The following is a 14,275-nucleotide window of genomic DNA, read 5'->3' on the forward strand; positions in this document are numbered from 1 at the left end:
GAAGGGAGTCTCGGCGAAGCCCTACATATACAGTAGGCGTGAGGCCCAGTCTCTCGCCCGAAAAGCTTATTACGAGGTAAGGGAAATGAGAAGTGAGAAGAACAGCGGCCGCTCACAAACCCACATGAGAAGACCATTCACATGGTGGAAGGGACAATGCAGGAGATCCTGGTGCTGAACCATTCCCTGCCGTCTATCCGGCCCGTCCCGCGATCAACAGAGCAGGGACTAAAGAGTCATTTGATCCTGCTTTAACCTTGATCTTGTTGTGGTTTACCTCACCTCAGTGTACTTTTAGGCCCTGGCTACGCCATGCGTGACTGCCAATACGTAGGAAGGGGACGAGAAGCTTGAAGGTTTCAGGCTCCATCAGACGTCACGAAGCTTGTTTCTTGAAAGACACCGGGGGGTAGCGTGACCCTTGCCTGGTCCTGAAAAAAGATGATGTGAGCCGTGGGCCGTGGCTGACGCGGCAGGGAGAGAGAGTTTTTGCGCCTTGCCTTCTCTCTGGCTATATAAGAAGTGTGGCATCCATGCTCGCCCTTGCTTTGTTCGTTGATATACTTGGAATTAGCAGGCGCTTCCGTACTTTCACGAGATATTCTTCTTGCTTCTTGAACCATTCTCAGCCTACCCGAGTTGCGGAGTTGTCACTACCTCCCGTCCTTACCCTTGCATCTAGCGCCAATCAGTACCCTCATAGCAGGAAACCTCCAGCTCACACTCCACCACCGTACACTAGCTCGTTCTCCACACGGTACATTTAGTCATGGCGTCCAGCGATAACGCCCCATGCCTCGCCAACCCGGCTTGCCTCGCCTGCGTCCTCGACCCTAACTGCAAAGGTTTCTTCGTAGCACAAGGCAAAATCGGCGCTCTCGGCGCCGTCAGCACCGCCGTCTCTACATTCGGCCCCGCAGCTCTCGTCGCCGGCTGCGTGATCCCCATCGTCTTCTTCGGTATCCTTCTCGCCCTCCACCGTCTCTTCTTCACCCGTTACACATCGCAGCATCAGCTTGGGCCGGATGGTGGCCGTGTGGACAAGAAACGCACGTGGGCGCTTTTGGCAGGGTTCCTCTTCTTGGTCCTTTGCATTGGAGCGCTGATTAAAAGCCTGGCGACATTTGAGGGAAGGACTAAGGGGGCGCTCATCATTGGATATGTGGGCTATGTTGGTGCTTTGATGGCGCTCAATATTGGTGAGTAGTTTGTGATGAGCTTCGGACAAAAGGGTATCCAAACCGCCCCGTCCCTTCGTGCATCGTTAACCATCCCATCCCAACCCTCTTTTCATCCCCACTAGCCGGAGCCCTCCGCTTCCGCCGCAACCTCGCACACCCTACCCACCGCCGCATCCTCCTCATCGCAACCGTCCTCGTGACCCTCGCAATTGGGCTTGCGGCCATGATCTGCAACTCTATGGATACGCAGGACTATGAAGGCGACCTGATCAACTATGAGTTATCGGACCGCGCGGCGTATTTGCCGCTGGGATTGCCGATTTGGTACTTTTTGATTGCGGTTTACGGGTTGAGTCGTGAGGTATGTTATACGAATTGACGTCGGCGGGTGAATTTGCGGTTGGGAGGTCCAGCGCATCATGTATTCGCGCCGATTCCTGGCACTAAACTTCCCTCCTTCCCCGCAGGTCCGCACCCCTCACGCCCGCAACGCCGGCTGGTCTGACAAATACCGCCCGCGCACCACGGCCGCCACCTCCCCGCACACCCAATCCTCTAACAACGTCGCCGCCCTCTCCACGGGCCACACCCCCCACACATCCCACCCGCTCACCATCCTCCTTCTAACCCTCCTTAACCTCGCCCTCATCATCGCCTACCTCGCGTCGGCACATTCCATCCGTCACGACAGACGCTTCGAGACGCCCGGCGCGATCTTGTTCGCGACCTTGTTTTTGGCAAATGAGGCATGGATTCGGGTTAGGGACTTCAGAGAGAATGGGGCGCTGGTGACTGGGAACAGTATGGATAGCATTGGGACTGTACCCGCTGGTGGGGCTACGGCCGCGATGAAGGAGACGGTTTAGACTTGTATGGCTATGAGTTGGTTTTCGAACCTTGGGATTGCGTTGAGAACTCCGATGATGGGATATGGACCTGTATACTGGATGTACCGGACATATTTTTTGTTCCTGAGTAAGATTTTACTCAAGCTTCTGTGTAACCTGCCTCTGCTTTTCTCCTCGTTCCTTTCCTTTCCTCGTGAGGAAATATATCCGTACTGTACAGTACCTTGCAGTGTGCTCTTCTCCATTAGCTGAGGCGACAAACAGTCGTAACCCTAACCTCCTTCCAGGTTTGAAATGTGGACAACGGTGTTAGGGACTGTTAGCAAATAGTAGGCCGTGTTTCCTCCCCTTTCTCGCCGGAAAAGGGAAGCTCAAATCGGGTATACTACCTAGGGAAACATCGACCTTGAATTGAGGAGGAAGCAGCAGTAGAAGCAACACCCACGTCGGACAGTTATAGTCTCACAGGGGAGATAGCGAGCGCTGGTAATTCTTCGAACGGACAGCGGCACACCTCCTTATTAGGCACACCGCATCGCTACCTTCCTTTCACCACCCCAACAATGACAACAGTAGCAGCCCGGTGGCGGCCAACAGCGATCCTCCTCCCCTTTGTCGTTCTCTTCTGCTTCCTGTGCCTCATCCTCTTGCGTTACGACCTCCCTTCCACCGACTTCACCAAAAACAACTCGTCGCCAACGCTCAATTTACCATCACCTACAAATTCACACCTCTGCGTGCTGGCACGCACCTACCCAAAACAATATACCTACCTTCCCGCTTTCCTCCTCAGCGTTGTGAAGGGAACTGACCACTCGGCGCCGCTGGATACGACCGTCGTGGTGGTTGTGACGGAGGAAACCACGCGTGAGCAGAAGAAGGTGTTGAGGGACACATTGAGGGTCACGGAGGAGGCGGCAATGGTGGGCGGACACCCGAGGCCGAAGATTGTGACGCTGGACGTGCGGAAGGAGGAGGCAGAGCGGGTTTATCCTTTGCTGAAAGATGGCTGGAGTGACTATGGATATGGTGAGTGAATGATTTGGGTTGGGACAACGGGTCGCGCAGAATGGATCCTAACTAACTTCTCATTACTATCACAGCATACACAGACGTGGCAATCGAAAAACTGGCTGCAGCCCACTCCAGTCCCCATACGACCTTCCCCAAATGCGACTACATCATGTTCACCAACGCCGACAACCTCTATTCCTCCCGCCTCGGCACACACATCACGCCACACATCACGTCACAAACCGACCTGATAGGCTTCGACATGATCTCAGGACACGCATGGCATTCACGCAGTGCTGCAGACCCCGCGCAGGGCATATATGACGACGCAACGATGAAACATCTTACTGTGGCGTTTAAGACGGCTGCGATTGACCTGGGAGCTTCGATTCATCGGTTTGACCTCGTTGTCAAGCATGGGTTCAGGTTCTTGAAGATTGCGGGGGTTACGGAAGGCATGGAAGGCGAGGAAGCCAAAGCGAAACTTTGGAATGCGGATGGGAATTTCATTGAGGCATCGAAAGCCGTTGCGCAGAAGACGGCGATCATTAGGCAGACGCTGTTTGTGCATCAATAGAGGGAGTAGGTAGGGGCGTGAGATGATACCAATAGAAGTAGCGTTGGCGTATTTAGAGTAGAGGACTGCGTTATCATTCTGGCGTAATCTGAGTTCCTTTTTGGCGTAGATGGTTTCCGTCATTTTTTGGTCACCTGACCTACGAGACATTCCTGCGGGATTAATCACTGATTAATTACCTCCAAGACTCCCAAGTTCGGACGGCGTGGGAAGCCCAGAAGCCCTCGTCCGGATTGCCGCAACCATCTCGCTCATCGGCAACCTCCGCGACGCCATGTCACCGGACCAATCCCAGCTACTGCTCTTCACTCCGGCTCCCGCTGCAGAATCCTCGCAGTCTCAGTCTCAGTTCCAGGCCGGGCAAATCCCCATTGAGAAGGAGTTCATCGACCTCTTTGCAAGCAACGACCAGGAACCGCCGCGTCTCAGTTCCCCAACGCGATCAGAAAGATGCGTCCACTGTCCCTCTATACCCACGCTTACCTGCGCGCACTGTTATCCGCTCCACGGTGTTTGCGGCCCCTGCTACGACGAGCGCCATCGCGGCAAACGAAAAAACCACACTCGCATCCCAATCCCCTGCCAAATCTGCAGCAAGGATCCCATCGCTGTCCACTGTCGCGACTGTCCCGCTGAAGCCGGCCACTGTGGGGTGGGTTTGTGCAAGCCGTGCTTCGAGATGGACCATTGTGTGGAGACAAATCTAGATGTATGGCAGCAGAGATGTACCCATCTCCTCGACATTGGGGGGGGGAAAGCGGTGACTGCGGAGACGTATTGGAACGGCGGAGGTCCTCCAGTGCGCACGTTGAAGAGCACTGCCTCCGAGATTTGGACCTTTGTGGACTCACATGAAGCGCCAGCGGGCGAAGGGTGGTTGATTGAAGCTATCACGGACGAGATGGACTCGGGCGACGCGTCGGGCAAAGCGAGCGCAGACGCGGCGAGCTCGGGTGAACCGAGCGCAGACGAGGCGAGCTCGGGTGAAGCGAGCGCAGACGAGGTGTCGGAGGAAGGGAGCTCGGACGAAGCGAGCGCTGGCGAGGGGTCGAGCTCGGACGACGGGAGCGCTGGTGAGGTGTCAAAGAAGGCGGGCGCTGGGGAAGTGTCGAGCATTGGAAAAGCGAACGCTGTCGAAGCGTCGAGCTCGGGCGAGGTGTCGAAGGAAGTGGGCGCTGACGAGGAAGCGAGCTCGGCCGACTCGGACGAGGACGAAGGGAGCTCGGACGAAGGGTGCGCTGGTGAGGGGTCGAGAGAAGGTAGTGCTGGGGACGTGTCGAGCTCAGGCGAGGCGAGCGCTGGTGAGGTGTCGAAGGAGGCGGGCGCTGACGAGAAAGCGATCCCGGTCGAGGTGTCGAAGAAAGCATCGAAGAAAGCGACCAAGAAATCAAGCGTCGGCGAGGTGTTGGACGGAGCGGGAACTGCTCAGAAGCGTAAACGTCAGCGCGGCGCCGCCTTTGATGCGTCGACGACGACTGCCGCGGTACCGGAAGAGAAGGAGAAATCGAAAGTGAACATGAACGCAGTCGCGGCCAACTCCAAACCAAACTCTCCACCGGTCATGAAACGTGTACGTAAGCGCGACGCCGGCCCCACCGCCGCCGCTAACGCAGTGAACATGGACGAAGCCGTTCCGGCGAACGAACCAGATGTTGAACGCTGGAAACCCAAGAAACGCAAACGCGCCAAATCCGCCACCTCAATTGCGGCCGTAACCGCCGCCTCAACCCAAAAGCCAACCCCAACGCCAATCCCAACGCCAATCCCAACCCTAATCCCAACGTCAACCCCAGCGCCAACCTCAACCTCAACCTCAATGTTAACCCCGAGGCCGATGCCGACCCCTATCTCGACCGAAGCCACTGTCTTAGAGGCGAGTTTGAACCGGATTCGGCGGGCGCGTCATGAGCTCTGTGGATCCTACCTCTCTTCTCTGGAAAGCTCCGTAGGCATTGTTTACTACACACCATGGAAGACGGTGCGAGCGCCGACAAAGTCAGCAGCAAAGCCCAGGAAAGGCCAGAAGTCCAAGAAGGCGAAGCAGCCCACCCAGGCAACGCAGCCCAGCAAATTCAGCAAGGTGGAGCAAGTCCCCCAACCCGGAAAGTCCACCATGTCAACAAGCAAACATGGTCAGCCAAGGAAACCCGCTGGTTTTAGATAGAGGGTGACACCCCCATGTTATCCGACGTTTTCTTTAGGCAGGTTCATGATGTTTGAGTTAAATAGAGACTTTTAGATAGATTCCTTCGCATCCCACGGAGGCTGATTCCCCGACGTTATCCGACTTTGTATTTAGTTTATGCCAAATTAACTTTCAAGGCTTTATCCCGTATTACCTACCTCCTGCCCAAAGTCTGCCAGCAACTCCCAGCTCGTCCAGGTACTCGCCGCAGTCCCACGCACAACGGGCAAGTCGTTGATGATCACATACGCGTTATCGCTGCTGTCAAGAACGAGATGGGACGTCGACCATGAGTTGATCGGGAACGGGATCGCCGTTTTGTTGAACCCGCCCGCCATACGGGGCACGAGGTAGCTCTGGCCTTTCGCGATGCGGTCGTTCGCCCAGTTCGTTGAACATAAGGAAGAGATTGGGGGCACATAGGAGGTGGATGTGTACGGGAGGCCCGTTTTGTACGCGACCACGGGCGTGCCCTCTGTGTCCATCAACACCTGGTCGATCCCGATCGTGTCGATGTCGACGTTGGTGTCGTCGACGCGGAACGTGGGCGTGCCTCCCGTGACTCCGATCTGCGGCTTTTTCCAGGTGTTGAAAGCCCTTCCGTAATCGTTGGAAACGATGTACATAGAATGTGTCGTGGTTCGCTAGCCCGCCGGGATTGCACAAAAAAGCGAAGTGTCGCTCTCGCGGAAGGTTCCATAGACATGCAACGTGTTCTCCACATCATACGCATATCCGTGCGGGATGAAACTGTGGAAGACCGTGCTCGTCTTGCCCCCCCGGTGTTGTGTACGAACCCGTGTTGGATGCATACGTTCCCATCGCCGTCCATGCGTTCTTGGTGCCGTTGTAAGTCGCGATGTTGGGCGTCGTCGCGTTGGTTGCGCGGCCGACCGGTAGAACAGTTGGAGCGCGTTGTTCGGGGTCGTCACAAACTGCGGGTAGGAAAGCACGCTTTCAAGGGCAACGTTGCCGAGTAGGGTTGTGCTCATCGCACCGAATTTCTGGCCCACTTTTGCCAACGCAAGAGACGCAAGGGCTCTTTCGCAATTGCCAACCTTTTGCGCTGAATCTGCCGTTTTGTGAAGGGTACACAGTTGAAGCGTTGCTTTTGTGGCTGCCGTTCCCATTGTCTTCTGGAACAAAGTGCCTACTTACGGACTTCGGTTGTCTCTTGCAGCATGTTGGCTCGCATTTTGAGCATTGGACAGCGTTGGGACCCAGGTTGGGACCTCGCATCGTCAGAGGTCGCCGATGGCTCGGCTGTAAAACGCCAGCCCCACGCCGTGCCCCAGTGGGTGCAACTCCCAACGCGTTACCATGTCCGCCCTAACCCCTAACCCTAACCCCTACGACACTTCTGGCAAGTCGTCGGAAGCCGTCCAAAGATGTTATGTTGCGCGTCGATCGAAGTTCGAAACTCTCGAACAGCTCCCTTGCAAGATCGCCTCGGACCCATCAGCATCGGCATTCCCCTCGCAAAGTTGGAGCACCGCACTACAAGGTATCAGCCTTTTGTCCCTTTGTACTTCACCCACACCCTGCTTGAATGCCACGCTTACAGTCTTCCCCTTCCCGGAGCAGCAATGCCTCGAGTCACTCGCGTCGGAGGAATGCCTCGAATCAGTTGCGTCACCTGTGCAAAAGTATTCAGCAAGGAGTATGATTGTGTGGCGCACGAGTTCTTCTGTTCAGACATGTCAAGCACTGAGGCGGCAAGCACTGAGGCGGCAAGCATTGACCCGGCAAGTGTACGGCCCGGAGTACCACCCAACTACAGCTACACCTGCAACTGCAAAAAAGTCTTCCCGTCCGAGCTGACTCTCTGGCAGCATCGGCAAGGTGGTACACACTGCAGCAAATGCAGGGGCGCCGCATACCTAGAAACGGAATGCCGGGGGAAACTTGAGTTTCACCAGACGACGGGTTGGGGAACGCGGTTCAAGTGTCGCAGGTGCGGAAGAGTGCAGACCGAATATTGGCCAAGATCGGTCACCGTTCCGCCGGAGTCTGAGAGATGCGAATATTTTGTGGATAGAAAACCGTGCTACGGCTGCGAAGGCACCGGGAAGCGATGTTGGATCTAGTAGAACCGTCACTCCGCACAGGCGCAACATACCCGCCCGCATTCATCGGATGTGCTAGATGTTCCCCGTCCTGATTTCCCTCCCCACTCAGTGACCAGTTCTCGCCCGAAAGGAAGCTCGTCACTGTTTCCGTTATCTCAGACCCTTCATCTTCATAGAACATTTGTACATGTACATAGATCAACGTCTTAGGGAATCGGGACGCGTTCATTCAATTCCAATCAAAAGAGTACGTCCGCTCTTATATCCCTAATTCCCCCTTGCTCCCTCGCGTTGAACATCTTCTGGGGCGCAATGATATGCGAATGCTTCTCGACATGGGGGGACGATTACGATGCTCTAGGGGTTTGGTTCATTTACTTCTGCTGACTGGAAAATACAGCGCTCACTGACGCAAACATGCAAAAAGTCGTGGTAAAATGGTGAACATCTCGTGCGACATCTCATAAAGCAAAAAATGTACCTAGCTGCAATGAGCAGCCTACGTCCGCGGGCATGGTACAGAAAACTCCATAGCCCTTGAGAGAAGCACGCCGTATTAGCCCCAGTTCGATCACAGGAAGCCGCAGCAATCCTTTGTACGTTCCCATTTGGCTATAGGACATTGGTGAATTGATAGACGTTAGGTGGTCCAAAAAGACCACCCTCTGCCTTGTTAGTCGGTATTCGGTCCATGATTGAGGGAAGGCAGACGCCTCAAATCCGGAAGCAATTACGCTCGCGTCTTCAAGGCGCGCCCATCTGATATATCCATCAAAGACGGTGGCGCTGTCGGTCGCAAGGCTCGTCGTCCGAGTTGTGGTCTGGATTGTCGTCGTTGCGTCTCCGCTTCCTAATCGCGAGGGCTAGTCTCCCCGGCGCTTCCTCTATGTGTTTCCTTAATTTCGCGTTATATGCATCCACTTCCTTCAGCTGTCTGCGGGCATCTTCCAGTTAGGTGCGCGTTCGCTCATGTTTGCGCCTCGCGGCCTGGCAAGCAACGGCGCTCATCTGCCGCAATGCGGCCAGGTGTGCGGCGGCGGTCATATCAGGAAAGATAACCTACCAACTAGCACTGCCAAGTCATTTCCTACCATCCTTACAACACTCGCTCACAAGCAAGAAGACGAGCCATGGATCAAGCTACCGCTTAGGCCCAAGGGGGCATGGTTAAAAGCCTGGCGTCTTGGGGAATGATGCTGGTGGGGACTTTGCATTCTCACGAGCTCCCAGCTTCAGTCTCAATCTTCTTACAGCAATCTAGAATATCAGAGTCAGTAAACACTTCACTCACATCATCCCCACACTTCATACGTCAACGATTTCCCAACCAACCTTCTTTGATTCGCGCCTCGCTTGAGCCAATCATCTACATTCTGCCCTTTGCGCTAACACATCCCAACGTTTCAGCAACCTCGCCATTGCCGCACACAACACACTGTACGTTACGCTCTAGGGTAGGGACACAATGTGCGCTGTGTGTCGGAGCGTCTCGCAGTCGCGTGAACGAGCGAGGGAAAGATATAAACGTCAAATGTGGGTGCCTTTTGGGTTGCATAACAATTCAATTGATTGAGTGGCGAGTCGTCAAAGTTCTGAACGGGCATTGTGTGTAATCAATAGGTCAGAATAAGAAAGGTCTGCTCTAGTGGATCCGTGAGAGAGATTTTCGAAGGAAACTGACCAGTGATATACGTTTGGAAACTCCATCGGCCTCCGTTGGGGGTGGAGACGTCGTTATTTACATGCTTACCTCAGGTGTGCACCTCATTCGAGTCTTGACGGGATTGCGTTATTATCCAACAGCTCTTGATAGGGACTCTTAACAAGCCTCCCTATACTCCTCGAAACTTCGCATTACATTTTGTACGAAGAAGAAAAAGAGGTGCACTGCCCTTGGTCAACAGAGCAGCAGGTTTGCAATCAGACCAACGCTGCGTGTGCGTTCTTTTGAAATGAAAGTATTCAACACCGCGCCAGAGTTGGGACCACCCTTTCGAATTGACGGATATACGAAGAGCCCCGCGGCATCGAAACATATCTGAGCGCGACCCACACCTCAGTCCCACAGATTTTTTCTGCCAGATTGGAGCATAGCGCGGCTAGTCGGTAGAACGCATCCTCCTCGCCTTTGACCTGTCATGTTGGCATATGTCGGTGGTGGTCTGGCCGTCTTGGGCGTCGGAGGTTCCAGGGGTCCCCAAATGCTGTCAAAAAGACGCGCTGTCAGAAACGAAAGCCATTTGTCATCTTAGCGGTTGTTGCCTCGTCTCGCTGGTCATGTCCTCCAGAGCTCGGAAAGGCCGTCCGTCATCTCGCGGGCATTCCACACGTCCCCAAACCCCGCATAAAAGGCTGCAACTACCCACCCGGCCGCCCCGTCTCTCAACGCTCTGACTCTCACTCAGCTCTTATGTCCATAACTTCCCCACTGCTCCCACTCCACACAAAGTCATCTTTGCTCACCGCAAGAACTGCAACCGCACTCCCGCACTTAGCATCAGCATCTCGCACGCAACAACTTCGCACCCCCCTCACTCACATACCCCGCAGCCAAGTCTCCCTGCACCGCAAAATGATCACCACCACCGTCCCCAAGACAATGCGCGCCATCCTCGTCCCCAAAACAGGCGGCCCAGAAGTCCTCACCTACACAGACACCCAGCCAACACCCACACCCCTCGACAACGAAGTGTTGGTCAAGAATGAATACGCTGGGGTCAATTTCATCGATACGTATTTCAGGACGGGGCTGTATAAGGCGCCGACTGGGCTGCCGATGATTATTGGACAGGAGGGTGTTGGGAAGGTTGTCGCGGTTGGAGGTGGTGACGTTGAGGGATTGAAGGTCGGCGATGAGGTTGTCTGGCTCAAGTCTGGTACGTGAACGACCGAAGGGAGTGAGTGCGTCTTCTTTGCGCAAACGAGTTCAAGCGGCAGGGAGCGCGACGAGCGAAGGGAGCGCAATGTATACCGAGCGTTAGCGAGGATGAACGGGGGAAGTGCGAGCGTAGCGATTTTCGTACGCTGAAGCAGCGATCCTCTCGCTTACGCCTGTCAGGCCACCTCAGCGAAGATCGGATATTTGCGAGCGAAGCGAGCGTCGGGGTTCTCGGCAATTTCCTTAATCGGCCGCTGAACGCTTCGAAATCTCGTTCGACATTTTCTCTTTCGGCGGCGGTGGTTGTCCACAGTTCGAATCTCGACGGGCGGCTTTGTCGCTTGCTGTGTATCTTTCTCACCCGCCCTCTTCAATAATTCTTAGGAGCCTACGCAGAATACACTGCCGTCCCCGCAACCCGGGCCCTCAAATTCCCCCCCGGCATCCCGCCACAGACCGCCCTCGGCGCATTCATTATGGGTCTCACATCCTTAGCCCTCGTCAACGAATCCCATCATATAAAAAAGGGCGACAAAGTCCTCCTCCACGCCGCAGCCGGCGGCGTCGGCCTGCTCATGTGCCAGCTCCTCAAATCTTTCGGCGCCATCACCATCGGCACGGCCTCCACCGACGAAAAGTGTGCTCTTGCCAAGGCGAACGGCGCGGATTTCATGATCAATTACACCAAGGATAAGGAGTGGGTGAAGGAGGTAATGAGACTCACATCGGGCGAGGGCGTGGATGTGGTGTATGATTCGGTGGGGAGGACGACGTGGGAGGGATCGTTGGAGGCCGTGAAGAGGAAGGGAGAAGTTATCTTCTTTGGGAATGCTAGTAAGTATCGCGTCAACCACCGTTTTCATTTCTCGAAAGCCTTATTCTGCGCCTTGCCATCTAACTCCCACCTTCCGTCTGTTTCGTTAAAGGTGGCCCAGTCCCACCAATCGACCTACCCCTCCTCGCCGCCAAAAACACCAAAATCATGCGCGCCGCGCTGTTCCAATACATCACTACGCGTGAAGAGTTCGCGTTCTACTCCAACTGGCTCTTCGATTTGCTGAAGGAGGGAAAGTTGAATGTGAAGATTCATGGCGTTTATCCGTTGGAGGAAGCACAAAGGGTGCATAGGGAGTTGGAGGGCCGAGGAACGACGGGCAAGTTGTTGCTCAAGTTGTGAGGAGTATGAGGAGCTGTTTTGGAACGGGTTCTGCTTCAGGACAGGTATCATCGATGTGAGTGAAGAGGCGGGGGTCATGGCGCCCGTCCTGGACTATTGCAAACGGGAGTTTTGTAGTGAGGTACGGCCCGCTTCAGATGGGCTACATTTGGGATTCAACACTGGTTCTGCCGCACTTCCTGCCTGATACCCATATGTAGCCATATACATAGGAAAAGAAACAAACGTGCGGCGTACAGTGCTTCATATCTTCTTGTCAATTTATTCTGTATCTGAATGATTCACCAAAAGGAGGAATGCTTTATATGATCGTGACAACAAAAAGCCGACGAACTGACATCTGACGAAGCCCTATGGGAAGGATTCTCAGAGCAAATACCGCCAATTCCCACCTGATGGTCCTCGCGCCAACACAGTAGGTTCTATGAACGACGCCTCTGAATACATCACATACATATAATGTATAAGAAGCATCTTCACCCCAACCCCCGCACTGTACAGCATTATCCCACCGTCCTGCAATCGTTCACTCACCCAGGTACCCCCTTCACCAACCTTCTCACCCAGATAACCGCCGCCACAATCCTCATAATCCCATCTCTCAGCCACGCCCTGAAACCGCCCATCGTATTCATCCCCGTGCCTCGTACACTAAATGCAATCACCTCCTTCCCCCTCGCAAACATCTTCGCATGATACGCTCCCATTGCCACTGGTACATCCCCGCCGTCTTTCAAAACCTTCTTGATAGCGTCCGCGAGTTCAATGGCGTCCCGAAAAGCGGTGTTGGCGCCCAATCCGCCGTGTGTGGTCGTTGCGTGGGCTGCGTCGCCGAGGAGGACGATGCGGGTGGGCGGTGTGGGAAGGTCGCCGGGAATGCGGGTTGACCGGGACTGTAGGCTCTCAGGGTCGTGCGATGATGAGGCTAGCATACCCGTTGCTGGGGTGGCGCGCAGGAGGGCGACGATGGACGGATGGTAGTTATGTCGGGTGGTGATGGAGAGGCAGTAGTCGTGTAAAATCTGTTTGACTTTGATCGTGGACGTGGTCGGGTCAAGCATCCGCTGCGTAAGTTCCGCCATTTCGTCCTGCCCAGGTTTTCGCGTGACGACCCACGCCAAGATGGGTTCGAGCGTCGCCGGGTCCCTTGAGCGTATGAACAGCATGCTGCCCCCGTTACGGTCCAGCGCGCGGACGAGACTACTCTTGTTCTCGCCGTCCAATACTGCGCGTCGCAGTTTGCATTCGGGGTCATCCCACCCGGTAATGTCGGCCAGCGGGAGTGCACCCGCGATGTTGAGCACGCCGAGAGCTTCGTACTTGATTTGCGGATACAGGCGTTTGCGTACTGGTGAGTGCCCTCCGTCTGCGCCGACGAGGATGTCGACTTTGCCCGTCGTGGTGCCGTCGTCGAATTGGCCTACCACTTTGGTGCCGTCGTCGGTGACCTCGTACTCCAAGAACCGCTTGCCGTATACGATCCCCGCGTTCTGCCCATCCCCTTGTTGGTTCTGTAACAGCCCCTCTGTCAACCCCTCCCGCAACAACACCCTATTCACAGTCCCCCCCAGCTCCTCATCCTCCTTCTTCCCCGACACATTCGTTCCAAACTTCACCAAGACATCCAACCTCGGGTCCGTCAGCGACACCGTCCTGACTGGACAATCGTCAAAGATATCATGTTTGGTGAGCAGCGACGGGCACGCGGCGATGAGCGCTTTGTACCCGTCGGCGTTGATCCCGATCGCGTAGCCTTGCCCGCGGGCGCTGGGGGCCGAGTCACGTTCGTAGACGGTGACGGAGAGGCCGGTGGAGTGAAGGGCTTGGGCGAGACAGAGACCGCCGAGGCCGCCGCCGATTATGGCGATGGATTTTGGGGGTGTATAGGTTGGGGTCATGTTCTTGGTCGTTTTGGTGCAAGTGCGCTACGGTGATGGGGTCGGACTGCTGCGCTGCCTGCCCTGCACATATATGTAAGTGTTCTGTTGTGTCGCTCACACTTCCCATGTGATATCCCCGCTGTCCTGGCGCCGTACATTTTGTTTCTTCAATGGAAGCAACGTTTACACGCTTTGCGTTCTCGGTCCAAGGGGAACTTTCGACGTGTAAGGCTTTCAGTGGATTGTTCGGAATTTGGCACCTCCGTCACTCCGCGCTAGTCTCTGTTGTCAACTGTAGCGTCACGCGACGGGAGACGTATTTTGACAGCCATTCTCAATTTGGAGGTTAGGAACCGAACTGTGCGAACGGAAGTGTTGGATGCGAGGGCTTGCGGTCGATGCCGATGTTCATTGCGGAGCGAACAATTTATGATCAGACATGGGTGGAGTTATTGCATCGCTCTTA

General features: G+C 55.1%; 7 protein-coding genes across 7 annotated transcripts; 5 read left to right on the plus strand and 2 right to left on the minus strand.

The window, feature by feature from the left end:
• Positions 1-570: 570 nt before the first annotated feature.
• On the plus strand, positions 571-2,106 carry EV422DRAFT_123730 (uncharacterized protein). Its single transcript, XM_053064691.1, has 3 exons — positions 571-1,199; positions 1,304-1,542; positions 1,649-2,106. Exons 1-3 carry the CDS (start codon positions 770-772, stop codon positions 2,045-2,047), a joined length of 1,068 nt encoding a protein of 355 aa, XP_052923804.1. The 5' UTR covers positions 571-769; the 3' UTR covers positions 2,048-2,106.
• A 486-nt stretch (positions 2,107-2,592) lies between these two features.
• On the plus strand, positions 2,593-3,620 carry EV422DRAFT_569152 (uncharacterized protein; the record flags this gene model as incomplete). Its single annotated transcript, XM_053072733.1, has 2 exons — positions 2,593-3,058; positions 3,133-3,620. The coding sequence occupies 2 exons, from the start codon at positions 2,593-2,595 to the stop codon at positions 3,618-3,620; spliced, it is 954 nt and encodes a 317-aa protein (XP_052923805.1).
• Positions 3,621-3,832: 212 nt separating this feature from the next.
• On the plus strand, positions 3,833-5,865 carry EV422DRAFT_123756 (uncharacterized protein). Its single transcript, XM_053064693.1, has one exon. It carries the CDS (start codon positions 3,895-3,897, stop codon positions 5,782-5,784), a length of 1,890 nt encoding a protein of 629 aa, XP_052923806.1. The 5' UTR covers positions 3,833-3,894; the 3' UTR covers positions 5,785-5,865.
• On the minus strand, positions 5,865-6,812 carry EV422DRAFT_123790 (uncharacterized protein). The gene has a single exon (XM_053064695.1). It carries the CDS (start codon positions 6,429-6,431, stop codon positions 5,946-5,948), a length of 486 nt encoding a protein of 161 aa, XP_052923807.1. The 5' UTR covers positions 6,432-6,812; the 3' UTR covers positions 5,865-5,945.
• On the plus strand, positions 6,549-7,712 carry EV422DRAFT_123758 (uncharacterized protein). The gene is made up of 4 exons (XM_053064694.1): positions 6,549-6,894; positions 6,986-7,099; positions 7,174-7,309; positions 7,390-7,712. The coding sequence occupies exons 1-4, from the start codon at positions 6,665-6,667 to the stop codon at positions 7,624-7,626; spliced, it is 717 nt and encodes a 238-aa protein (XP_052923808.1). The 5' UTR covers positions 6,549-6,664; the 3' UTR covers positions 7,627-7,712.
• A 2,460-nt stretch (positions 7,713-10,172) lies between these two features.
• Positions 10,173-12,167, plus strand: EV422DRAFT_535797 (putative quinone oxidoreductase). Its single transcript, XM_053070778.1, has 3 exons — positions 10,173-10,750; positions 11,137-11,586; positions 11,679-12,167. The coding sequence occupies exons 1-3, from the start codon at positions 10,285-10,287 to the stop codon at positions 11,927-11,929; spliced, it is 1,167 nt and encodes a 388-aa protein (XP_052923809.1). The 5' UTR covers positions 10,173-10,284; the 3' UTR covers positions 11,930-12,167.
• EV422DRAFT_535799 (uncharacterized protein) lies at positions 12,168-14,050 on the minus strand. The gene is made up of 2 exons (XM_053070779.1): positions 13,966-14,050; positions 12,168-13,890 (listed from the first exon to the last, which is right to left on the minus strand). Exon 2 carries the CDS (start codon positions 13,825-13,827, stop codon positions 12,460-12,462), a length of 1,368 nt encoding a protein of 455 aa, XP_052923810.1. The 5' UTR covers positions 13,828-13,890; positions 13,966-14,050; the 3' UTR covers positions 12,168-12,459.
• Positions 14,051-14,275: the final 225 nt, after the last annotated feature.

Source organism: Fimicolochytrium jonesii (assembly GCF_025526975.1).
Source record: "Fimicolochytrium jonesii strain JEL569 chromosome Unknown EV422scaffold_19, whole genome shotgun sequence".
Taxonomy (NCBI): Eukaryota; Fungi; Chytridiomycota; class Chytridiomycetes; order Spizellomycetales; family Powellomycetaceae; genus Fimicolochytrium; species Fimicolochytrium jonesii.